Source organism: Ylistrum balloti, unplaced genomic scaffold, assembly GCF_031769215.1.
Source record: "Ylistrum balloti isolate Yb309-2 unplaced genomic scaffold, AGI_CSIRO_Ybal_v1 Utg370236, whole genome shotgun sequence".
NCBI lineage: Eukaryota > Metazoa > Mollusca > Bivalvia > Pectinida > Pectinidae > Ylistrum > Ylistrum balloti.
Genome location: NW_026782193.1, coordinates 242,915 through 270,540, shown reverse-complemented (window position 1 = coordinate 270,540; position 27,626 = coordinate 242,915). Strand labels below are relative to the sequence as shown.

General features: G+C 39.2%; 1 protein-coding gene across 1 annotated transcript; it reads left to right on the top strand.

Moving 5' to 3' along the window:
• The first annotated feature begins 7 nt into the window (after positions 1-7).
• On the top strand, positions 8-26,949 carry LOC132552098 (QRFP-like peptide receptor). The gene is made up of 2 exons (XM_060216241.1): positions 8-401; positions 26,264-26,949. Exons 1-2 carry the CDS (start codon positions 8-10, stop codon positions 26,947-26,949), a joined length of 1,080 nt encoding a protein of 359 aa, XP_060072224.1.
• Positions 26,950-27,626: the final 677 nt, after the last annotated feature.

Below are 27,626 nucleotides of genomic sequence, written 5' to 3'. Positions count from 1 at the left end.
TGTAAACATGGATCAACTTACTGAACTACGGTCTTACAAGAGCCTTTTCCGGAATACCAATTTCAGCAGATATTTTATAACACCATATAACTTTACAGGAGCAGAGGAAATATTCCAGGAGTTCACCAGCAACTTGTATACGGTACATGAGTATTCCACCGTGATCCTGCTGACTTTATACGTACCGATATTTATGGTGGGACTCTGTGGCAACATTCTGATCATCATTTCTTCCGTTCGTGAGTCAAAACTGAAAAAAACTAAGAATTTCTTTCTTGCTAATTTGGCGTTGGCTGACCTCGCTGTGACTTTATTCTGTATGCCAACATCAGTTGGCACTATCGTCTACCGTCTGTGGATTTACGGGAGATTTCTGTGTAAGTCGACAGCATTTCTACAAGGTATGTGTGCCTTAAAACGTCATTGCATTGATTTTTTGAAATCAGCTGACATATTGACTTTTTTTTCATAAACGTTGCCAATGATTTTTGTTTTCCAAAAACATTGATTTCTTGTGACCAATACGTCGAATTTTGATTTTGATAGACAGAGCATTCAGTAAATCAGGCGAGGTTTGAATGATCTGTGGCATCAAACATGGTTCCACATCGAGGTGCGAATGGTTAAAGCGATCAAATATATTCAGTAATTTGTGTGTGTGTGTGTTTTCTGTCTTCGCACAGCATTCATCAAGATACAAGGAGTATCTTTCCGATATTATGTGGTCTGTTTGGAGACGAGGAATAACAAAATGCCCTCCATCATCTTCTAAAGAATTACTTCAATTTCATGAAATATTCTCCGCATAACGATTACATTTGTCCCCCTCATAGCTGATATGCTTAACTTGACCATTGTACTCTGTCTGCTTGATATCTTCTCATTTACCGATCACTATCCTAATTACCAAAGAAAACCTTACTTCCAGTAAGTTCCGCAAATATATAGTGAGATGCTGAGGACTAATCGACATCAGTTGCCGATCACAATATCTCCGGGGGGAGGGGGTGGATTTGTTCAATGATCTTACTATCGGTAGACTGAACATTATTCATGTTTTGGGTGTCATTGTGATAAGCAGATGTGCTATAACTTTTTGTATTAATTATCAAGGTCGTTGCGTTAGAATATCAAATATTGTTTCACTAATCATGAGGATGATTGATTGACAAATATTGAGACCCTTTCTGCTAAATAATTGTTTTTTGCTTTTTATAACAAAATTAAATTATGTTAATGCCTGACCTCTGGTGACCTTTGAGCTTTGCTGTTGTTTTATAGAACTTTTCGAGAGGAATCAAAATGTGATATTCCATCCGCTCCGAAAGGTAGCGGAAGAATCAAAGCCAAACTTCTACTCACTTTCAATTTGAGTAGAATGCACTATTTCTATAAATCTAGAGCCCTGTCACACACTTCCGTTTACATTGCCGTAGAATTAATCAGGAACATAAAAATAACAACGCTGAGAGGATCGGCAGAACTTCGTCGATAAAGCACTTGAAACACCGAGATTCCTTTGTCCGTTTTTCTGACGTCGTCCTGTCGATTTAAGGACCGATATGGTGTCGAACAGAGCCATGTCATCACATAAATGTTACCGATGGAATTCAAAATGTACACGGGAAGCAGTAGGTTGTAGTACAGGTATCGTCAGAACACATGATAAGTATACGGTACACATTGAGGCCCCTGGAGACTCACCAATCTAGTACGGGGCTGCTGTGCTACCGACATCAACGACGCAATACCAATATTGTTGTCTAGGAACTCTGGTATTTTCGACTGTCGCCTTCCAATGCTAATTTTGTTTATTCCAGATGTCCTGGCGATATTCTAACATTCTTAGCTATGTGACACCGATGGGCTGCCGTACTAGTACAGATCTCTACAAATCGAACAATTCGTCCCCTGGTATAGGTACGGCGAGCCAAATCGGTGTGACAAAGCAAATATGTTATTGCGTCTGTAGATTAGGAATAGAATACTAGGATCCGACTCCGGTATTGTATTCCCTGTGCAGAAATCCTACAAATCATCAAAACGAAATACGTTTTCTCAATCATTGTTACACACACTTTAGGAGGATCATGATATTAACAGAACTGAAAACATTTAATGGATGGGAATGGTCATGATATTTATAGAACTGAAACATTTAGTGGATGGGAATGGTCATGATATTAACAGACCTGAAAGCATTTAATGGATATGAATGGTCATGATATTAACAGAACTGAAAACATTTAATGGATGGGAATGGTCATGATATTAACAGACCTGAAAGCATTTAATGGATATGAATGGTCATGATATTAACAGAACTGAAAGCATTTAATGGATGGGAATGGTCATGATATTAACAGAACTGAAAGCATTTAATGGATATGAATGGTCATGATATTAACAGAACTGAAAACATTTAATGGATGGGAATGGTCATGATATTAACAGACCTGAAAGCATTTAATGGATATGAATGGTCATGATATTAACAGAACTGAAAGCATTTAATGGATGGGAATGGTCATGATATTAACAGAACTGAAAGCATTTAATGGATATGAATGACCACTGACTACTCCCGTGGTCCTGAGAGACAGACCATGAGAGGTTAAATTTGACCACTGACTACTCCCGTGGTCCTGAGAGACAATAAGTCTATAAGAGATTGTATTTTTCCAAATTTTAGTTTTCTTCTACAATTTCGTGCATCACAGAAGGAAATTGTCTTTTCTTCATTGTACTATATATTTCAAAGATTATAATAGTGGTGACGTTCTATGCATACACACATGTACATGACGTTCTATGCATACACACATGTACATGACGTTCTATTCATACACACATGTACATGACGTTCTATGCATACACACATGTACATGACGTTCTATTCATACACACATGTATATGACGTTCTATTCATACACACATGTACATGACGTTCTATGCATACACACATGTACATGACGTTCTATTCATACACACATGTATATGACGTTCTATTCATACACACATGTACATGACGTTCTATTCATACACACATGTATATGACGTTCTATTCATACACACATGTACATGACGCTCTATTCATACACACATGTACATGACGTTCTATGCATACACACATGTACATGACGTTCTATTCATACACACATGTATATGACGTTCTATTCATACACACATGTACATGACGTTCTATTCATACACACATGTACATGACGTTCTATTCATACACACATGCACATGACGTTCTATTCATACAAGGTATCCCGTTGATCAGAGTAATTATCACTTACTACCTATGTGTCGATTTGTCCCTCAGACGATTCGGCCTCTACTAGGTATAACATTACATTGCTGAAAAATCACACGTTCAGAAATTGCGTGTTAAATATTGATTGAAGAATAACAACATTATACTTCGTTCAGCGTCGTGAAATATTGCGAGATTCCGTGGAAACTGGTAAAATACACACAAATGCAAATTAGAATGAGATACCGTCTCGACAAATACCGTCCCGACAAATACCGCACCACACCGACATTATGTACTTCTAAGATTCGTCAGTGTCAGTAAGGGCCTAAATTGTATGTTTGAAATTAAAGCCTTTATTTGCCTTGTTGAATACATTTATCGCACGCTCTCGTATATATCTCCTCCTAGACTCTAAGAGATAAACGTTGATTACACAGGGAATCAACTGATATATTTCTCGTCCAGAGCTCATCAGTCTTTAGGAGTCTGTCGAGTTAATAATCCGTATATTCCTGTTATATAATCTATTAATCCGTATCTGTAGGTTCTTGTGATATAATTCATTAATCCGTATCTGTATATTCCTGTTATATAATCTATTAATCTGTATCAGTATCTTCCTATTGTATAATTCATTAATCCGTATCTGTAGGTTCCTGTTATATAATCTGTTAATCCGTATCTGTAGGTTCCTGTTATATAATCTATGAATCCGTATCTGTACATTCCTATTATATAATTCATTGATCCGTATTTGTAGGTTCCTGTTATATAATCTGTTAATCCGTATCTGTATGTTTCTGTAATATAATTCATTAATCCGTATATGTAGGTTCCTGTTATATAATCTTTTAATCCGTATCTGTAGGTTCCTGTTATATAATCTATTAATCCGTATCTGTATGTTTCTGTAATATAATCTATTAATCCGTATCTGTATGTTTCTGTAATATAATTCATTAATCCGTATCTGTAGGTTCCTGTTATATAATCTATTAATCCGTATCTGTATGTTCCTGTTATATAATCTATTAATCCGTATCTGTATGTTTCTGTAATATAATCTATTAATCCGTATCTGTATGTTTCTGTTATATAATTCATTAATCCGTATCTGCAGGTTCCTGTAATATAATCTTTTAATCCGTATCTGTAGGTTCCTGTTATATAATTCATTAATCCGTATCTGCAGGTTCCTGTAATATAATCTTTTAATCCGTATCTGTAGGTTCCTGTTATATAATTCATTAATCCGTATCTGCAGGTTCCTGTAATATAATCTTTTAATCCGTATCTGTAGGTTCCTGTTATATAATCTATTAATCCGTATCTGTACATTCCTATTATATAATTCTTTGATCCGTATCTGTAGGTTCCTGTTATATAATCTATTAATCCGTATCTGTAGGTTCCTGTTATATAATCTATTAATCTGTATCTGTAGGTTCCTGTTATATAATCTCTTAATCCGTATCTGTAGGTTCCTGTTATATAATTCATTGATCCGTATTTGTAGGTTCCTGTTATATAATCTGTTAATCCGTATCTGTATGTTTCTGTTATATAATCTATTAATCCGTATCTGTACATTCCTATTATATAATTCTTTGATCCGTATCTGTAGGTTCCTGTTATATAATCTGTTAATCCGTATCTGTATGTTTCTGTAATATAATCTATTAACCCGTATCTGTATGTTTCTGTAATATAATTCATTAATCCGTATATGTAGGTTCCTGTTATATAATCTTTTAATCCGTATCTGTAGGTTCCTGTTATATAATCTATTAATCCGTATCTGTATGTTTCTGTAATATAATCTATTAATCCGTATCTGTATGTTTCTGTAATATAATTCATTAATCCGTATCTGTAGGTTCCTGTAATATAATCTATTAATCCGTATCTGTAGGTTCCTGTTATATAATCTATTAATCCGTATCTGTATGTTTCTGATATATAATCTATTAATCCGTATCTGTATGTTTCTGTAATATAATTCATTAATCCGTATCTGTAGGTTCCTGTAATATAATCTTTTAATCCGTATCTGTAGGTTCCTGTTATATAATCTATTAATCCGTATTTTTAGGTTTATGTTAATTAATCCTTTAAATCCTATTTGTATGTTGATGTTATGTAATCTATTAATCCGTATCTGTAGGTTCCTGTTATATAATCTATTAATCCGTATCTGTATGTTTCTGTAATATAATCTATTAATCCGTATCTGTATATTCCTGTTATATAATTCATTAATACGTATCTGTATGTTTCTGTAATATAATCTATTAATCCGTATTTTTAGGTTTATGTTATTTAATCCTATTTGTATGTTGGTGTTATGTAATCTATTAATGCGTATCTGTAGGTTTCTGTTTATCTATTTACAACGGGGCGCATAATATTATGTTATGTCTTTTCGCTTTAATCTATACGTAGAGCTGGTCGTACAGGTTGTATAAAACATGATGGTTTGACTTGCGAGATACAAACCCTGCGAAGTCACACCGAACTAGAAGATCTCTTCGAAGTGCTTTCCGAGTATCTTTTGCATACTCTTAGATCAATAGGTTTCGTATGTGTAACATATATCAAAGTTGGTTTTATCAATTTAAGGCATCTGCAGACTGGTGTCTGTAACAACATCATTATTCACTGTACACAGATCAACACTAAGTTGCCGTGGATTCTAATCCTCACAAACTTATCAGCTATCAATTACCGAAATATCGCTGGCTTTGTCAAAATGTAGGGGTTACATCTTAAACAGTTAAAAAAATATACCTTAGAACAGTCCAGACGTCACTTAGCAGTCCGTGCGAGTAAATATATACACAAGACGTTTATGTTGTAGTTTAATATCACTGAACTTCAGTCAATTACAGTCAAAATAGGTCAAGGTCGTGTGTAATTAACAAACATATGGATGTAGAGATATAACTCCGAGCTGTTAGTTTGTTTTCATTCTATGTGTACAGTGTACGACATTGATCAGCACCATCTCGGAAGTTGTCATTCTATGTGTACAGTGTACGACATTGATCAGCACCACCTCGGGAGTTTTCATTCTATGTGTACAGTGTACAACATTTATCAGCACCACCTCGGAAGTTTTCATTCTTTGTGTACAGTGTACGACATTGATCAACATTACTCGGGAATTTCCATTCTATGTGTACAGTGTACGACATTGATCAGTACTACCTCGGAAGTTTTCATTCTATGTGTACAGTGTACGACATTGATCAGCACTTACTCGGGAGTTTTCATTCTATGTGTACAGTGTACGACATTGATCAGCACTTACTCGGAAGTTTTCATTCTATGTGTACAGTGTACAACATTGATCAGCACTTACTCGGGAGTTTTCATTCTATGTGTACAGTGTACGACATTGATCAGCACTTACTCGACAGTTTTCATTCTATGTGTACAGTGTACAACATTGATCAGCACTTACTCGGGAGTTTTCATTCTATGTTTACAGTGTACGACATTGTTAAGCACCACCTCGGGAGTTTTCATTCTATGTGTACAGTGTACGACATTGATCAGCACTTACTCGGAAGTTTTCATTCTATGTGTACAGTGTACAACATTGATCAGCACTTACTCGGGAGTTTTCATTCTATGTGTACAGTGTACGACATTGATCAGCACCAACTCGGGAGTTTTCATTCTATGTGTACAGTGTACGACATTGATCAGCACCACCTCGGGAGTTTTCATTCTATGTGTACAGTGTACGACATTGAAGAGCACTTACTCGGGAGTTTTCATTCATTTACATACATGTTCACTTACGCACGAGACCTCTGGTTATCGCTGTCTGGTAAAAGTGAATTAAATCTACCAAATAAATTGGTTAAATTTAAAAATAATGTACAGTGAATATATGTATGAAGAGAGTGTATAGCACACTGATCAGCACAAGTCGGCTGATTGGTAACCACATTGATCAACACTAAAGTTATTTTATTTCACCGGACTGAAATACGTGGATTGTCGTCTCTATAATTCCTAGCCTAATTAATTTTGTTTTTAATTGGTCTAGTAATTAGTTGTTATATCATTCCCCAACGTTCAAATTAACCCTCATCATTATTTCTAGAAATGTAACAAACTTAAGCAAACCTGATTTTTTGATCTGCCGCATTACGAAGCCGCTTTTAACGGCCTTATTAGGTGTATCAGAGATCAACGGGATGTCTTGCCAATTACGCCAGATAATAAATGTACCTGTAGAGGGCTTCTATTCTCCATCACGTACTGACTGGTTCAATCAGACATAACCTTATCTTTGAATATTCGAAATGTTACACCCTGCAAACTCCCGCGGAAGTCTTTTTAGTTAATATTCCAAACCATTGAACGACGTCTATCAGCGAATTCCTTTTAATTAAAAAAACTTATCTTCTATTCGCTTGTGAAATCCGAGGTGGTCGACGATGAAAGATTCAGGATATATATATATAACTCGGGATGTAATTAGTGATATCAAAATTAATTAAATAAGTTATTATGTACCAGAGGGGATGGGCACAGGTGGTGAACCTGTAATGGTGAACCAGAGGGGATGGACACAGGTGGTGAACCTGCAATGGTGAACCAGAGGGGATGTACAAAGGTGGTGAACCTGTAATGGTGAACCAGAGGGGATGTACAAAGGTGGTGAACCTGTAATGGTGAACCAGAGGGGATGGGCACAGGTGGTGAACCTGTAATGGTGAACCAGAGGGGATGGGCACAGGTGGTGAACCTGCAATGGTGAACCAGAGGGGATGGGCACAGGTGGTGAACCTGTAATGGTGAACCAGAGGGGATGGACACAGGTGGTGAACCTGCAATGGTGAACCAGAGGGGATGTACAAAGGTGGTGAACCTGTAATGGTGAACCAGAGGGGATGGACACAGGTGGTGAACCTGTAATGGTGAACTAGAGGGGTGGATACAGGTGGTGAACCTGTAATGGTGAACCAGAAGGGTATGTACAAAGGTGGTGAACCTGTAATGGTGAACCGGAGGGGATGGACACAGGTGGTGAACCTGTAATGGTGAACCAAAGGGATGGACACAGGTGGTGAACCTGTAATGGTGAACCAGAGGGGATGGACAGATGTGGTGAACCTGTAATGGTGAACCAGAGGGGATGTACAAAGGTGGTGAACCTGTAATGGTGAACCAGAGGGGATGTACAAAGGTGGTGAACCTGTAATGGTGAACCAAAGGGATGGACACAGGTGGTGAACCTGCAATGGTGAACCAAAGGGATGGACGCAGGTGGTGAACCTGTAATGGTGAACCAAAGGGATGGACACAGGTGGTGAACCTGTAATGGTGAACCACGGTGATGGACAGGTGGTTAACCTGTAATGGTGAACCAGAGGGATGGACACAGGTGGTGAACCTGTAATGGTGAACCAGGGGGAAGGACACAGGTGGTTAACCTGTAATGGTGAACCAAAGGGATGTACACAGGTGGTGAACCTGTAATGGTGAACCAGAGGGATGGACACAGGTGGTGAACCTGTAATGGTGAACCAGGGGGATGGACACAGGTGGTGAACCTGTAATGGTGAACCAGGGGGATGGACACAGGTGGTGAACCTGTAATGGTGAACCAGGGGGATGGACACAGGTGGTGAACCTGTAATGGTGAACCAGAGGGGATGTACACAGGTGGTGAACCTGTTATGGTGAACCAGAGGGATGGGCACAGGTGGTGAACCTGCAATAGTGAACCAGAGGGGATGAAAACAGGTGGTGAACCTGTAATGGTGAACCAGAGGGGGATGAAAACAGGTAGTGAACCTGTAATGGTGAACCAGAGGGATGGACACAAGTGGTGAACCTGTAATGGTGAACCAAAGGGATGTACACAGGTGGTGAACCTGTAATGGTGAACTAGAGGGGTGGATACAGGTGGTGAACCTGTAATGGTGAACCAGAGGGGGATGAAAACAGGTAGTGAACCTGTAATGGTGAACCAGAGGGATGGACACAAGTGGTGAACCTGTAATAGTGAACCAGAGGGGATGAACAGAGGTAGTGAACCTGTAATGGTGAACCAGATGGAATGAACAGAGGTAGAGAAGTGCCGGTAAGAAAACGGACGCAGTATCCATAGAAATGTCATAGCTATGTTATAGAACATTTTCTTCTACTGGTTGTGCTATAAGAACTTCTATTCTTTTGTCAAGTCTATGAAGTAAAATCAACTTATCGAATATCACTACAGATTAGTATATTGTTTACAGAGTTTGTTAATAATCTGACGGTTCCCGTCATTGCTATGCTCACAAAGTTTTTGTTAATAATGTGACGGTTCCTTCATTGCTATGATCACGGTGTTTGTTAATAATCTGACGGTTCCCGTCTTTGCTATGCTCACAGAGTTTGTTAATAATGTGACGGTTCCCGTCTTTCCTATGCTCACGGTGTTTGTTAATAATCTGACGGTTCCCGTCTTTCCTATGCTCACAGAGTTTGTTAATAATGTGACGGTTTCCGTCTTTGCTATGCTCACAGAGTTTGTTAATAATGTGACGGTTCCCGTCTTTGCTATACTCACAGAGTTTGTTAATAATCTGACGGTTCCCGTCTATCCTATGCTCACGGTGTTTGTTAATAATGTGACGGTCCTCGTCTTTGCTATGCTCACAGAGTTTGTTAATAATGTGACGGTTCCCGTCTTTGCTATGCTCACGGTGTTTCTTAATAATGTGACGTTTCCCGTCTTTGCTATGCTCATCGATTATTTAATAGCCGCCTTCTAAACGACAGCTTGTAGAGCTTACTTTCAATAGTTGTGTTTTCTTTTCTAAAAGTTTATGGTGTAAGTCGTCAATCTGTGTCACTATGTCAAGCGTATTACAAAATGTTCTGTGTATATCGCTTTATATACTTCACTGATTGTTGTAGGAGATACATTACACTCTTGGGATAGAAAATCACCACGCTTATATTAACCTCAGCTTCAGTGAAGATGCTGCAATTTAGTTTCGCGCTATCTTATCGACTTACCGAAATGTCAATTCCGAAAATGTCAAACGTGCCCAGACAATATAGAACCGTCTTACGGCAAACAGTCTCGTACACTTGTTACTGCGTTTAAGGGTAGTGTGTAGGAGGAGGGAGGTGGTAGTCTGTATATGGCGTCGAATGAACCTAACACTCATTTATATTCAAACTCTACATTATACTCCTGACTGTGTCCATCAGTCTGGGTTATAGGTCTCATGACCATTTCTGAAATAAAAAGGTTTTTCTGATGCTTTTGATATTATGTAATTTTCTAAACTATTCTAAATTGTCTAGTAAAGTATCTGATACAGGACTGAACAGTGGTTTTTATGTGTTTATAATAGGAACAAAAAGAAATACACTTGCATTTGTATACCTCCGCAGTACATAGTGTGGAAAATAACCCAATACGCATATAATAATGCACTAAGTATTGTGCACACCGTAGAGTGTAGATATCGAGTATAAAGTCAGAGTCTGTCGAGTGTAGTTATCGAGTAAAAATTAGAGTCTGTCGACTGTAGTTATCGAGTAAAAATTAGAGTCTGTCGAGTGTAGTTATCGAGTAAAAATTAGAGTCTGTCGACTGTAGTTATCGAGTAAAAATTAGAGTCTGTCGAGTGTAGTTATCGAGTAAAAATTAGAGTCTGTCGACTGTAGTTATCGAGTAAAAATTAGAGTCTGTCGAGTGTAGTTATCGAGCAAAAGTTAGAAGCTGTGGAATGTAGTTATCCAGTATGAAGTCAGAGTTAATCGAGTGTAGTTATCGAGTAATATTCAGAATCTGTCGAGTGTAGTTATTTAGTAAAATTCAGAAGATGTCGAGTGTAGTTATTGAGTAAAAAATTAGAGTCTTTCTAGTGTAGTTATCGAGAAATATTCAGAAGCTGTCGAGTGTAGATATCGAATACAAAGTCAGAGTCTGTCGATTGTAGTTATGGAGTAAAATTCAGATGCTGTTGAGTGTAGTTATCGAGCAAAAGTTAACAGCTGTGGAGTGTAGTTATCGAGTATAGAGTCAGAGTCTGTCGAGTGTAGTTATCGAGTATAAAGTCTGAAGCTGTCGAGTGTAGTTATCGAGTTATAGTCAGAAGCCCTCGAGTGTAGTTGTCGAGTATTAAGTCAGAAGCTGTGGAGTGTAGTTATCGAGTAAAAGTCAGAGTCTGTCGAGTGTAGTTATCGAGTAAAAATTCTGAATCTATCGAGTGTAGTTATGGAGCAAAATTCAAAAGCTGTCGAGTGTAGTTATCGAGTATAATTTAGAAGCTGTCGAGTGTAGTTATCGAGTTATAGTCAGAAGTTGTCGATTGTAGTTTTCGAGTTAAAGTCAGAAGCTGTCGAGTGTAGTTCTCGAGTTAAAGTCAGAAGCTGTCGAGTGTAGTTATCGAGTAAAAATTAGAGTTTGTCGAGTGTAGTTATCGAGTAAAATTGAGAAGCTATCGGGTGTAGTTATCGAGTTAAAGTCAGAAGCTGTCGAGTGTAGTTATCGAGTAAAATTCAGAAGCTGTCGAGTGTAGTTATCGAGTTAAAGTCAGAAGCCGTCGAGTGTAGTTATCGAGTATAAAGTTATAAGATGTCGGGTGTAGTTATCGAGTAATAGTATGTCTGTCGAGTGTAGTTATCGAGTAAAAGTCAGAAGCTGTCGAGTGTAGTTATCGAGTATAAAATTAGAGGGCATCTAGTGCAGTTATCGAGTATAAAGTTAGAAGCTGTCGAGTGCAGTTATCGAGGAAAAGTCAGAGTTTTTTCGAGTGTAGTTATCGAGTAAAATTCAGAAGCTGTCGAGTGTAGTTATCGAGTAAAATTCTGAAGCTATCGAGTGTAGTTATCGAGTAAAATTCAGAAGCTGTCGAGTGTAGTTATTTAGTAAAATTCAGAAGATGTCGAGTGTAGTTATTGAGTAAAAAATTAGAGTCTTTCTAGTGTAGTTATCGAGAAATATTCAGAAGCTGTCGAGTGTAGATATCGAATACAAAGTCAGAGTCTGTCGATTGTAGTTATGGAGTAAAATTCAGATGCTGTTGAGTGTAGTTATCGAGCAAAAGTTAACAGCTGTGGAGTGTAGTTATCGAGTATAGAGTCAGAGTCTGTCGAGTGTAGTTATCGAGTATAAAGTCTGAAGCTGTCGAGTGTAGTTATCGAGTTATAGTCAGAAGCCCTCGAGTGTAGTTGTCGAGTATTAAGTCAGAAGCTGTGGAGTGTAGTTATCGAGTAAAAGTCAGAGTCTGTCGAGTGTAGTTATCGAGTAAAAATTCTGAATCTATCGAGTGTAGTTATGGAGCAAAATTCAAAAGCTGTCGAGTGTAGTTATCGAGTATAATTTAGAAGCTGTCGAGTGTAGTTATCGAGTTATAGTCAGAAGTTGTCGATTGTAGTTTTCGAGTTAAAGTCAGAAGCTGTCGAGTGTAGTTCTCGAGTTAAAGTCAGAAGCTGTCGAGTGTAGTTATCGAGTAAAAATTAGAGTTTGTCGAGTGTAGTTATCGAGTAAAATTGAGAAGCTATCGGGTGTAGTTATCGAGTTAAAGTCAGAAGCTGTCGAGTGTAGTTATCGAGTAAAATTCAGAAGCTGTCGAGTGTAGTTATCGAGTTAAAGTCAGAAGCCGTCGAGTGTAGTTATCGAGTATAAAGTTATAAGATGTCGGGTGTAGTTATCGAGTAATAGTATGTCTGTCGAGTGTAGTTATCGAGTAAAAGTCAGAAGCTGTCGAGTGTAGTTATCGAGTATAAAATTAGAGGGCATCTAGTGCAGTTATCGAGTATAAAGTTAGAAGCTGTCGAGTGCAGTTATCGAGGAAAAGTCAGAGTTTTTTCGAGTGTAGTTATCGAGTAAAATTCAGAAGCTGTCGAGTGTAGTTATCGAGTAAAATTCTGAAGCTATCGAGTGTAGTTATCGAGTAAAATTCAGAAGCTGTCGAGCGAAGTTATTGAGGAAAATTCAGAAGCTGTCGAGTGTAGGTATCGAGTAAAATTCAGAACCTCTCGAGTGTAGTTATCGAGTAAAATTCATAAGCTGTCGAGTGTAGTTATCGAGTAGAAATTAGAGTCTATCGAGTGTAGTTATCGAGTTAAAGTTAGAGTCTGTCGAGTGTAGTTATCGAGTATTTTGTCAGAAGCTGTCGAGTTTAGTTATCGAGTTATAGTCAGAAGCTTTCGAGTGTAGTTATCGAGTATAAAGTTATAAGATGTCGAGTGTAGTTATCGAGTAATAGTATGTCTGTCGAGTTTAGTTATCGAGTATCAATTAGAAGGCATCTAGTGCAGTTATCGAGTATAAAGTTAGAAGCTGTCGAGTGTAGTTATAGAGTAAAAATTAGAGTCTATCGAGTTTAGTTATCGAGTTATAGTCAGAAGCTGTCGAGTGTAGTTATCGAGTATAAAGTTATAAGATGTCGAGTGTACTTCTCGAGTAAAATTCAGAAGCTGTCGAGTGTAGTTATCGAGTAAAAATTAGAGTTTGTCGAGTGTAGTTATCGAGTAAAATTCACAAGCTGTCGAGTGTAGTTATTGAGCAAAATTCAGAAGCTGTCAAGTGTAGTTATCGAGTAGAAATTAGAGTCCGTCGAGTGCAGTTATCGGGTAAAAATTAGAGTCTGTCGAGTGAAGTTATCGAGTAAAATTCATAATCTGTCCAGTGAAGTTATCGAGTAAAAATTAGAGTCTGTCGAGTGTAGTTATCGAGTAAAATTCTGAAGCTTTCGAGTGTAGTTATCGAGTAGAAATTAGAGTCTGTCGAGTGTAGTTATCGAGTTAAAGTCTCATTCTGTCGAGTGTAGTTATCTCGCAAATGTTTGAAGCTGTGGATTGTAGATATCGAGTATAAAGTCAGAGTCTGTCGAGTGTAGTTATCGAGTTTAAAGTCAGAAGCTGTCGAGTTTAGTTATCGAGTTATAGTCAGAAGCTGTCGAGAGTAGTTATCGAGCATAAAGTTATAAAATGTCGAGTGTAGTTATCGAGTAATAATATGTCTGTCGATTGTAGTTATCGAGTAAAAGTCAGAGTTTGTCGAGTGTAGTTATCGAGTAAAAGTCAGAAGCTGTCGAGTGTAGGTATCGAATAAAATTCAGAAGCTATCGAGTGTAGTTATTTAGTAAAATTCAGAAGCTGTCGAGTGTAGGTATCGAGTAAAATTCAGAGGGTATCGAGTGTAGTTATTTAGTAAAATTCAGAAGCTGTCGAGTGTAGGTATCGAGTAAAATTCAGAGGGTATCGAGTGTAGTTATTTAGTAAAATTCAGAAGCTGTCGAGTGTAGTTATCGAGGAAAAGTCAGAAGATCTAGAGTGTAGTTATCGAGTAAAAATTAGAGTTTGTCAAGTGTAGTTATCAAGTAAAATTCACAAGCTGTCGAGTGCAGTTATGAAGTAAAATTCAGAGTCTGTCGAGTGTAGTTATCGAGGAAAAGTCAGAAGATCTAGAGTGTAGTTATCGAGTAGAAATTAGAGTCTGGCGAGTGTAGTTATCGAGTAATAGTAAGTCTGTCGAGTGTAGTTATCGAGTAAAAGTCAGAAGCTGTCGAGTGTAGTTATCGAGTATAAAATTAGAGGGCATCTAGTGCGGTTATCGAGTATAAAGTTAGAAGCTGTCGAGTGCAGTTATCGAGTAAAAGTCAGAGATTGTCGAGTGTAATTATCGAGTAAAATTCAGAACCTCTCGAGTGTAGTTATCGAGTTAAAGTCAGAATCTGTCGAGTGTATTTATCGAGTAAAATTCTGTAGCTGTCGAATGTTGTTATTGAGTAGAAATTAGAATCTGTCGAGTGTAGTTATCGAGTTAAAGTCAGAGTCAGTCGAGTGTAGTTATCGAGCAAAAGTTTGAAGCTGTGGATTGAAGATATCGAATACAAAGTCAGAGTCTGTCGAGTGAAGTTTGCGATTAAAAGTCAGAAGCTGTCAAGTGTAGTTATCGAATAAAATTCACAAGCTGTCGAGTGCAGTTATGGAGTAAAATTCAGAAGCTGCCGAGTGCAGTTATCGAATAAAATTCAGAAGCTGTCGAGTGTAGTTATCGAGTATAAAGTTTTAAGATGTCGAGTGTAGTTATCGAGTAATAATATATTTGTCGAGTGTAGTTATCGAGTAAAAGTCAGAAGCTGTCGAGTGTAGTTATCGAGTATAAAATTAGAAGGCATCTAGTGCAGTTATCGAGTATGAAGTTAGAAGCTGTCGAGTGCAGTTATGGAGTAAAATTCAGAAGCTGTCGAGTGCAGTTATGGAGTAAAATTCAGAGGCTGTCTAGTGAAGTTATCGAGTAAAATTCACAAGCTGTCGAGTGCAGTTATGCAGTAAAATTCAGAAGCTGTCGAGTGCAGTTATGGAGTAAAATTCAGAAGCTGTCGAGTGCAGTTATCGAGTAAAATTGAGAAGCTGTCGATAGTAGTTCTCCGTTCATCAAGATGACAGATACCTTGTGTTGACGGGTAACAAACCATGATGACAGATCCCTTGTGTTGACGGGTAACACACCATGCTGACATATACCTTGTGTTGACAGGTAACACACCATGATGACAGATACCGTGTGTTGACGGGTAACACACCATGATGAGAGATACATTGTGTTGACAGGTAACACATTATGATGACAGATACCTTGTGTTGACGGGTAACACACTATGATGACAGCTACCTTGTGTTTTCAGGTAACACACCATGATTGCAGATTCCTTTTGTTGACGGGTAACACACCATGATAACAGATACTTTGTGTTGACGGGTAAAACACCATGATGACAGATACCTTGTGTTGACGGGTAACACAGCATGATTGGAGATTCCTTGTGTTGACGGGTAACACATTATGATGATATTAACCCTGTGTTGACGGGTAACACACCATGATGATATTAACCTTGTGTTGACGGGTAACACACCATGATGACAGATTCCTTGTGTTGTCGGGTAACACACCATGAGGATATCTATCTTGTGTTGACGGGTAACACACCATGATGACAGATACCGTATGTCGACGGGTAACTGACCATAATGACAGATACCTTGTGTTGATGAATAACACACCATGATGATATTAACCTTGTGTTGACGGGTAACACACCATGATGACAGATACCTTCTGTTGACAGGTAAAACACCATGATGACAGATACCTGGTGTTGACGGGTAACACATCATGATGACAGATACCTTGTGTTGACGAGTAACACATCATGATGATATTAACCTTGTGTGGACGGGTAACACACCATGATGACAGATACCTGGTGTTGACGGGTAACACACCATGATTGCAGATTCCTTGTGTTAACGCGTAACACATCATGATGACAGATACCTTGTGTTGACGGGTAACACATCATGATGATAGATACCTTGTGTTGACGGGTAACACACCATGAGGATATTAACCTTGTGTTGACGGGTAAATCAGCATGATTGCAGATTCCTTGTGTTGACGGGTAACACATTATGATGAGAGATACCTTGTGTTGACGGGTTACACACCATGATGACAGATGGCTTTGTGTTGACAGGTAACACATCATGATGATATATACCTTGTGTTGACGGGTAACACACCATGATGACAGATATCTTGTGTTAACGGGTAACACACCATGATGACAGATACCTTGTGTTGACGGATAACACATCATGATGACAGATACCTTGTGTTGACGGGTATTACACCATGATGACAGAAACCTTCTGTTGACGGGTAAAACACCATGATGACAGATACCTTGTGTTGACGGGTAACACAGCATGATTGGAGATTCCTTGTGTTGACGGGTAACACATTATGATGATATTAACCTTGTGTTGACGGGTAACACACCATGATGACAGATTCCTTGTGTTGTCGGGTAACACACCATGAGGATATCTATCTTGTGTTGACGGGTAACACACCATGATGACAGATACCGTATGTCGACGGGTCACTGACCATAATGACAGATACCTTGTGTTGATGAATAACACACCATGATAACAGATACCTTGTGTTGACGGGTAACACATCATGATGATATTACCCTTGTGTTGACGGGTAACACACCATGATGATTGATACCTTGTGTTGACGGGTAACACACCATGATGACAGATACCGTCTGTTGACGGATAACACACCATGATGACAAATACATGGTGCTGATAGGTAACACATTATGATGACAGATACCTTGTGTTGACGGGTTACACACCATGATGAGTGCAGTTATCGAATAAAATTCAGAAGCTGTCGAGTGTAGTTATCGAGTATAAAGTTTTAAGATGTCGAGTGTAGTTATCGAGTAATAATATATTTGTCGAGTGTAGTTATCGAGTAAAAGTCAGAAGCTGTCGAGTGTAGTTATCGAGTATAAAATTAGAAGGCATCTAGTGCAGTTATCGAGTATGAAGTTAGAAGCTGTCGAGTGCAGTTATGGAGTAAAATTCAGAAGCTGTCGAGTGCAGTTATGGAGTAAAATTGGCTGTCTAGTGAAGTTATCGAGTAAAATTCACAAGCTGTCGAGTGCAGTTATGCAGTAAAATTCAGAAGCTGTCGAGTGCAGTTATGGAGTAAAATTCAGAAGCTGTCGAGTGCAGTTATCGAGTAAAATTGAGAAGCTGTCGATAGTAGTTCTCCGTTCATCAAGATGACAGATACCTTGTGTTGACGGGTAACAAACCATGATGACAGATCCCTTGTGTTGACGGGTAACACACCATGCTGACATATACCTTGTGTTGACAGGTAACACACCATGATGACAGATACCGTGTGTTGACGGGTAACACACCATGATGAGAGATACATTGTGTTGACAGGTAACACATTATGATGACAGATACCTTGTGTTGACGGGTAACACACTATGATGACAGCTACCTTGTGTTTTCAGGTAACACACCATGATTGCAGATTCCTTTTGTTGACGGGTAACACACCATGATAACAGATACTTTGTGTTGACGGGTAAAACACCATGATGACAGATACCTTGTGTTGACGGGTAACACAGCATGATTGGAGATTCCTTGTGTTGACGGGTAACACATTATGATGATATTAACCCTGTGTTGACGGGTAACACACCATGATGATATTAACCTTGTGTTGACGGGTAACACACCATGATGACAGATTCCTTGTGTTGTCGGGTAACACACCATGAGGATATCTATCTTGTGTTGACGGGTAACACACCATGATGACAGATACCGTATGTCGACGGGTAACTGACCATAATGACAGATACCTTGTGTTGATGAATAACACACCATGATGATATTAACCTTGTGTTGACGGGTAACACACCATGATGACAGATACCTTCTGTTGACAGGTAAAACACCATGATGACAGATACCTGGTGTTGACGGGTAACACATCATGATGACAGATACCTTGTGTTGACGAGTAACACATCATGATGATATTAACCTTGTGTGGACGGGTAACACACCATGATGACAGATACCTGGTGTTGACGGGTAACACACCATGATTGCAGATTCCTTGTGTTAACGCGTAACACATCATGATGACAGATACCTTGTGTTGACGGGTAACACATCATGATGATAGATACCTTGTGTTGACGGGTAACACACCATGATGATATTAACCTTGTGTTGACGGGTAAATCAGCATGATTGCAGATTCCTTGTGTTGACGGGTAACACATTATGATGAGAGATACCTTGTGTTGACGGGTTACACACCATGATGACAGATGCCTTGTGTTGACAGGTAACACATCATGATGATATATACCTTGTGTTGACGGGTAACACACCATGATGACAGATATCTTGTGTTAACGGGTAACACACCATGATGACAGATACCTTGTGTTGACGGATAACACATCATGATGACAGATACCTTGTGTTGACGGGTATTACACCATGATGACAGAAACCTTCTGTTGACGGGTAAAACACCATGATGACAGATACCTTGTGTTGACGGGTAACACAGCATGATTGGAGATTCCTTGTGTTGACGGGTAACACATTATGATGATATTAACCTTGTGTTGACGGGTAACACACCATGATGACAGATTCCTTGTGTTGTCGGGTAACACACCATGAGGATATCTATCTTGTGTTGACGGGTAACACACCATGATGACAGATACCGTATGTCGACGGGTCACTGACCATAATGACAGATACCTTGTGTTGATGAATAACACACCATGATAACAGATACCTTGTGTTGACGGGTAACACATCATGATGATATTACCCTTGTGTTGACGGGTAACACACCATGATGATTGATACCTTGTGTTGACGGGTAACACACCATGATGACAGATACCGTCTGTTGACGGATAACACACCATGATGACAAATACATGGTGCTGATAGGTAACACATTATGATGACAGATACCTTGTGTTGACGGGTTACACACCATGATGACTGATACCTTGTGTTGACGGGTAACACACCATGACGACAGATACCGTCTGTTGATGGATAACACACCATGATGACAAATACATTGTGTTGATAGGTAACACATTATGATGACAGATACCTTGTGTTGACGGGTTACACACCATAATGACAGATACCTTGTGTTAACGGGTTACACACCATGATGACAGATACCTTGTGTTGACAGGTAACACATCATGATGATATTAACCTTGTGTGGACGGGTTACACACCATGATGACAGATACCTGGTGTTGACTGGTAACACACCATGATTGCAGATTCCTTGTGTTAACGCGTAACACATCATGATGACAGATACCTTGTGTTGACGGATAACACACCATGATGACTGATACCTTGTGTTGACGGGTAACACACCATGATGAGAGATACCGTCTGTTGACGGATAACACAACATGATGACAAATACATTGTGTTGATAGGTAACACATTATGATAAGAGATACCTTGTGTTGACGGGTTACACACCATGATGACAGATACCTTGTGTTGACGGGTAACACACCATGACGACAGATACCTTGTGTTGACGGGTAACACACCATGATGACAGATACCGTCTGTTGACGGATAACACACCATGATGACAAATACATTGTGTTGACAGGTAACACATTATGATAAGAGATACCTTGTGTTGACGGGTTACGCACCATGATGACAGATACCTTGTGTTGAGGGGTAACACACCATGACGACAGATACCTTGTGTTGACGGGTAACACACCAAGATGACAGATACCGTCTGTTGATGGATAACACACCATGATGACAAATACATTGTGTTGATAGGTAACACATTATGATGACAGATACCTTGTGTTGACGGGTAACACACCATGACGACAGATATCTTGTGTTGACGGGTAACACACCATGATGACAGATACCGTCTGTTGATGGATAACACACCATGATGACAAATACATTGTGTTGATAGGTAACACATTATGATGACAGATACCTTGTGTTGACGGGTTACACACCATGATGATATATACCTTGTGTTGACGGGTAACACACCATGATGAGAGCTACATTGTGTTTACGGGTAACACACCATGATGACAGATACTTTGTGTTGACGGGTAACACACAATGATGACAGATACCTTGGGTTGACGGGTAACACATTATGATGACAGATACCTTGTGTTGACGGGTAACACACAATGATGACAGATACCTTGTGTTGACGGGTAACACACCATGATGACAGATACATGGTGCTGATAGGTAACACATTATGATGACAGATACCTTGTGTTGACGGGTTACACACCATGATGACTGATACCTTGTGTTGACGGGTAACACACCATGACGACAGATACCGTCTGTTGATGGATAACACACCATGATGACAAATACATTGTGTTGATAGGTAACACATTATGATGACAGATACCTTGTGTTGACGGGTTACACACCATAATGACAGATACCTTGTGTTAACGGGTTACACACCATGATGACAGATACCTTGTGTTGACAGGTAACACATCATGATGATATTAACCTTGTGTGGACGGGTTACACACCATGATGACAGATACCTTGTGTTAACGGGTAAAACACCATGATGACAGATACCTTGTGTTGACGGGTAAATCAGCATGATTGCAGATTGCTTGTGTTAACGGGTAACACATTATGATGATATTAACCTTGTGTTGACGGGTTACTCACCATGATGACAGATACTTTGTGTTGACTGATAACACAGGATGATTGGAGATTCCTTGTGTTGACGGGTAACACATCATGATGACAGATACTTTGTGTTGACGGGTATTACAACATGATGACAGATACCTTCTGTTGACGGGTAACACACCATGACGACATATATCTTGTGTTGACGGGTAACACATCATGATGATATTAACCTTGTGTTGACTGGTAACACACCATGATGATTGATACCTTGTATTGACGGATAATACATCATGATGACAGATACTTTGTGTTGACGGGTAACACACCATGATTGCAGATTCCTTGTGTTGACTGGTAACACATCATGATGACAGATACCTTGTGTTGATGAATAACACACCATGATAACAGATACCTTGTGTTGACGGGTAACACACCATGATGACAGATACCTTATCGTTTAATCAGGGTCAAGGATAATCATGTTGATGGTTAATGGACAATTCTTACGTTGTCTATAAAGGATCGAACGTTCATTTCTTTAATTCAAGAGATAAGTCATTCTATTGATTTTGGTGAAATCTCCCACACAAATGGACTACTATTGCATGTTGGATATCTTTGTCTGATGATTTTACGAGCCTGATTGCGTGTGACATCCCAGTCTAAACTTAATGTGTGAGGCTGTAATGGGTTTTCTGTTAATGGTGTATATTCACTGATTTGACAGCTAGCTTTCGTTGAACATATTGTATGATATATTATCGACCAGTTCTTACAGTAGCTTGGTAGTATTTTACACCAAACCTTATTGACCAGGTACACGATATAGTTTTTTTCTCTTTTGTACAAGCCTGGTCGTGTTGATCGAAAAACTTTAAAGATCATGGCGGGTGGAAGATCATTCCTAAGGATTCTTCGTAGTGAGAGCTCTATTTCTCTAATGCATGAAACTGACTATTCTCAGACAAGGTTACGTACATCCGAAGCCTTCTACAGTTTTGGATATGGCTATGGAAAAAAGGAAGCTCTTAAAGAAATACCCATCAGAGAATGTATATCATATCGTTAAAAACTACTGGGCGTCGACCTCACGTTTTTAATTTGTACATACGTTTTAATTTTGTTTTTATTAAGAAATTTTCGAACTTAAAAAAGTTTATCTTGGATAATCGCGTCTTGTTGGCGAATGAAGTTTGTTAGCTCCCTTGTTCGGTGTTATGTTATCTCCCCTGATATCTTACTCTCTTGTTTAGCGACCAATATCGGTATATTTGGTAACCAAAGTCAGTTACAACTGTTGAAGTAAGGCTCGAGCTTTTTCTTTCATCGTTTGAAAGTGTCCAGGAGGTATAGATGAACCACTCTCAGACCCATTATAGCAAAAACGTGCACTTGACATCTTTATTATTCGTCTTCAAATGTTTCTCAGATATCATATATGGAACTGGTCAAGCCGATCTCAGTTGTGAGAATGGCCTCTTGGTATGTTCCGATTTTTCTTACACAAACGACTCGTTTGTATCTTATGTTGTTACCTCTTATATATCAATGTTATTTGAGACATGACGACACCTAGCGAGAAAATTTGGAACTATACTTTCTTACTATTCACACATACTATGATATTTGGTACATTTATTTATAAAATTACAATCTCCGCTAATCCGGATATCATGTTGTTTTTGTTTGGCATGTTAGTCTTGGAAGTATAAACAACAGTTGATGTGTTACATATTAATGAAAACTCGTGCATCTTGTACACTTCATCTACACACTGTCGGTACTGAGGAAAGAGAGATCATCGGTCATGGATAACAAGGCTTTGTTCCGCTTTTGAAAAAAATCATTCTGCATAATCATTTCATGTTTTCCTCGTAAAAGCATGTACAGAAATGTATATGTAGATGTACATCTATCCACAATCCAAAAAGAAAATGGGGTATTGTTAGAAACTGTATAAACATCTTGGATCCCTTGTAGGACAGGATGATAGGCAGGAAATCTTTGATACTGAATTGACATTGCTATCGTCCACGGCAAGTAATGTATGGGTCAGTTAGATGATAATAATAGCTAAACCTGATTAATGGTTACTGTTTGGCAACAAAACCCTCCATCACTGGAGACTACATGGTATATCAACATACCACAAATCGTCCATCCCTGGAGACTAAATGGTACTTCAACAGACCACAAATCCTCCATCCCTGGAGACTAAATGGTACTTCAACAGACCACAAATCCTCCATCCTTGGATACTAAATGGTACATCAAAAGACAACATCCCTGGAGACTAAACGGTACATCAACAGACCACAAATCCTCCATCTCTGGAGACTACATGGTACATCAACAGACCACATCCCTGGAGACTAAATGGTACATCAACAGACCACAAATCCTCCATCCCTGGAGACTAAATGGTACATCAACAGACCACAAGTCCTCCATCCCTGGAGACTAAATGGTACATCAACAGACCACAAATCCTCCATCCCTGGAGACTAAATGGTACATCAACAGACCACATCCCTGGAGACTAAATGGTACATCAACAGACCACAAATCCTCCATCCCTGGAGACTAAATGGTACATCAACATACCACAAATCCTCCATCCCTGGAGACTAAATGGTACATCAACAGACCACATCCCTGGAGACTAAACGGTACATCAACAGACCACAAATCCTCCATCTCTGGAGACTACATGGTACATCAACAGACCACATCCCTGGAGACTAAATGGTACATCAACAGACCACAAACCCTCCGTCCCTGGAGACTACATGGTACATCAACAGACCACAAATCCTCCATCCCTGGAGACTACATGGTACATCAACAGACCACAAACCCTCCGTCCCTGGAGACTACATGGTACATCAACAGACCACAAATCCTCCTCAAATTTGGCTATTTTGATCGAGCAACTTCATGACATTACAACCATTTTAAGTACTTAATGAAGAAAGAGATATTTAGAATGATGACATGTCCTTACTGTATTTTTCACGTGCTCTAAACCCCGTAGAATGGGTACTAATGTCAATGACCACGTTTGGTTTGAATCGGATCAGCACTTCTTGAGAAAAAGATAAGCATGTGAAAAGTCAACGGACTACTCGTGACGAACAAAAGGCACAGTTACCCTACAACCTGGTGTTGCCCTACAACCTGATGTTGTAGTTACCCTACAGCCTGGTGTTGCCCTACAACCTGGTGTTGTAGTTACCCTACAGCCTGGTGTTGCCCTACAACCTGGTGTTGTAGTTACCCTACAACCTGGTGTTGCCCTACAACCTGATGTTGTAGTTACCCTACAGCCTGGTGTTGCCCTACAACCTGGTGTTGTAGTTACCCTACAGCCTGGTGTTGCCCTACAACCTGGTGTTGTAGTTACCCTACAGCCTGGTGTTACCCTACAACCTGGTGTTGTTACCCTACAATCTGGTGTTGTAGTTACCCTACAACCTGGTGTTGAACTTACCCTACAACCTGGTGTTGAACTTACCCTACAACCTGGTGTTGCAGTTACCCTACAACCTGGTGTTGCCCTACAACCTGGTGTTGCCCTACAACCTGGTGTTGCCCTACAACCTGGTGTTGTAGTTACCCTACAACCTGGTGTTGCAGTTACCGTATTACCTGGTGTTGCAGTTACCCTACAACCTGGTGTTGCAGTTACCCTACAAAATGGTGTTGCAGTTACCCTAAAACCTGGTGTTGCAGTTACCCTACAACCTGGTGTTGCAGTTACCCTAAAACGTGGTGTTGCAGTTACCCTACAACCTGGTGTTGCAGTTACCCTACAACCTGGTGTTGTAATTACCCTACAACCTGGTGTTGCAGTTACCCTACCACCTGGTGTTGCCCTACAACCTGGTGTTACATCCTGGTGTTGTAGTTACCCTACAACCTGGTGTTGCAGTTACCCTACAACCTGGTGTTGCCCTACAACCTGGTGTTGCAGTTACCCTACAACCTGGTGTTGGAGTAGTTACCCTACAACCTGGTGTTGTAGTTATTACCCTACAACCTGGTGTTGTCCTACAACCTGGTGTTGTAGTTACCCTACAACGTGGTGATACCCTACAACCTGGTGTTGTCCTACAACCTGGTGTTGTAGTTACCCTACAATCTGGTGTTGATGGTCAAGACTTCGAAAAAAGACTCATCACCATCTGACCATATTATAGGAAAACATATTTTCCACAATGTCATTTGATAAATGTTTCACTCAGTTTACTGTTATCGAAGCAATTGGTTCGATTATTTTATTTCTAAGCAAGTGCCAATTTTAATCTTTATGATATAAGGAATATTTGATACATTTTCCAAATATTCAGGTACATATACATAATTTCGATGTTATCCTTTTAACTCTTTTTGATCTGTTTCAATATAGGTTTGAGTTATTCTGTGTAAAGCTGAAAGCATATACAACATTCACATCAATCACGGTTCACTTTTTCCCTGTTGCTTGTGTCCTTGCATTACTTTTGACTTTTTAGGTGTTTCTTTTGTCATTAAATAACGGTTTTCTAAGAAACCCATCAATAAAGTGACGACAACACCATACCATATAGTAAAACATTCCGGGTTTTTTTTTTATTTATCTTTAACCACAATACAAATTAAATGCCTTATCCGGTTTACAGTGACCGCCTATCCGGTTAACAGTGACCAGGTCACTTTAGTACAGATGTACGATATACATAGGAGTATTACAATTGATATTACTACATGTGGTATTCGGCTGAAATTGAACATTTCCAGTCTTTTTCAGATTTTTTCTGACCCTCCTATAAGGATGTTGATGTATATTTTCAGGTGTGTCTTTTTCAGATTTTTTTCTGACCCTGTTATAAGGATGTACTTGTATATTTTCAGGTGTGTCTGTTGCAGTCAGTATCTTTTCCCTGACGGCTATGAGCGTCGACCGATACGTGTCTATACAACATCCGGTTGCTGCGCGGAGGATCATGTCTTCCTCGCAGGCTTTACTAATTATTGGATGTATGTGGGTGATCTCCGCCATCTTTATGGGTCCTTTATTGTACATCCGGGATGTTTCAGTCGTCGAGATGCCAACTCTACCGCCGTTAACATTTTGCATTGAAGACTGGCCCCAGGACCGCGATAGGGAAGCCTATGGTCTCTTCCTCTTGTTCGTCGTGTTTCTTATTCCTGCTGGTACCCTTGCCATTTGTTATGTCAACGTCGGCCGAACACTTTGCACGAATGAAATATCTCGTGAAGGATCAGATAGTAGCACAAGGGGTTTATTTTCCCGGAAACGAGCCGCACGCATGCTCATTATTCTGGTGATTGTATTTATGGTGTGCTGGCTTCCCTACAACATCGCGTCATTGTTTTCTGATATGACAGAAGGAAGTCAGCTTTTATACATTATATTTTTCTCCTTATGGCTTGGGCATGCGCACAGTGCAATCAATCCAGTCATGTTTTGGCTTTTGAATAGGCGTTTTCGAGAGAGAGTTCGAGGAATAATGAGATATGTTCAGAACAGTAGCTGTGGGTCTGCTGCAGCTCATTCTCTACCCGAGTACGTGTGAATAATCCCAATAGATCGCGTCCAATATTACCGGGGTCACACTTGCTGTACTCAATCTTTTACTTCAGGACCCCGATCAGGTATTATAAAATGTCTAAATGTAAATGTCAAACCTAGGTGCTTTAACCTTGTGACAACGAAGTATTCATATTTGCTGACACTATTTAAAAACATATTTCATTAATTTTAAGTACGCGTATTGATATTTCCGCGGAGTAATGAATTAAGTGTCAGTGACCTTGCTGTGATGGTCAATGGCGCCGATTGGATCTCAGTTGAAAGTAATGAAACGCTTATATTTTCAATGAAACCTACGATTAACTAGACGTCATAGTTGTGTTTTGTGAAGATAAGGTCGGGTATAATATCCGTGTCAAGACATATTATTTTACAAATTCTATGAGCATTAGGAGTTCTTGAGAGAGAAACAAGTCTCCAGATTTTGTATGTATAAAAAACTCACTATGAGTAATGGTAGAGTTTCTTCCGTTACAATAGCTGTATGTAATTTTCAGGTACAAATATGCTGAACACAAAAAGTTAAGGATCATAGATATATGTGATATTTTCTGTCATTAGTATAAATCAAGCTTGATATCCATGACCAATGTTTATCAATCAACTAATTTTTGTGTTTATTCTGAACTTTTTTGTCATTTTGCATCCTGTATTGAACAT

Coding starts and splice junctions, on each gene's coding strand:
- LOC132552098 (XM_060216241.1), top strand. CDS start 8: ATGGATCAACTTACTGAACTACGGTCTTACAAGAGCCTTTTCCGGAAT. Junction 402..26,263: donor GTCGACAGCATTTCTACAAG/GTATGTGTGCCT, acceptor GTATATTTTCAG/GTGTGTCTGTTGCAGTCAGT.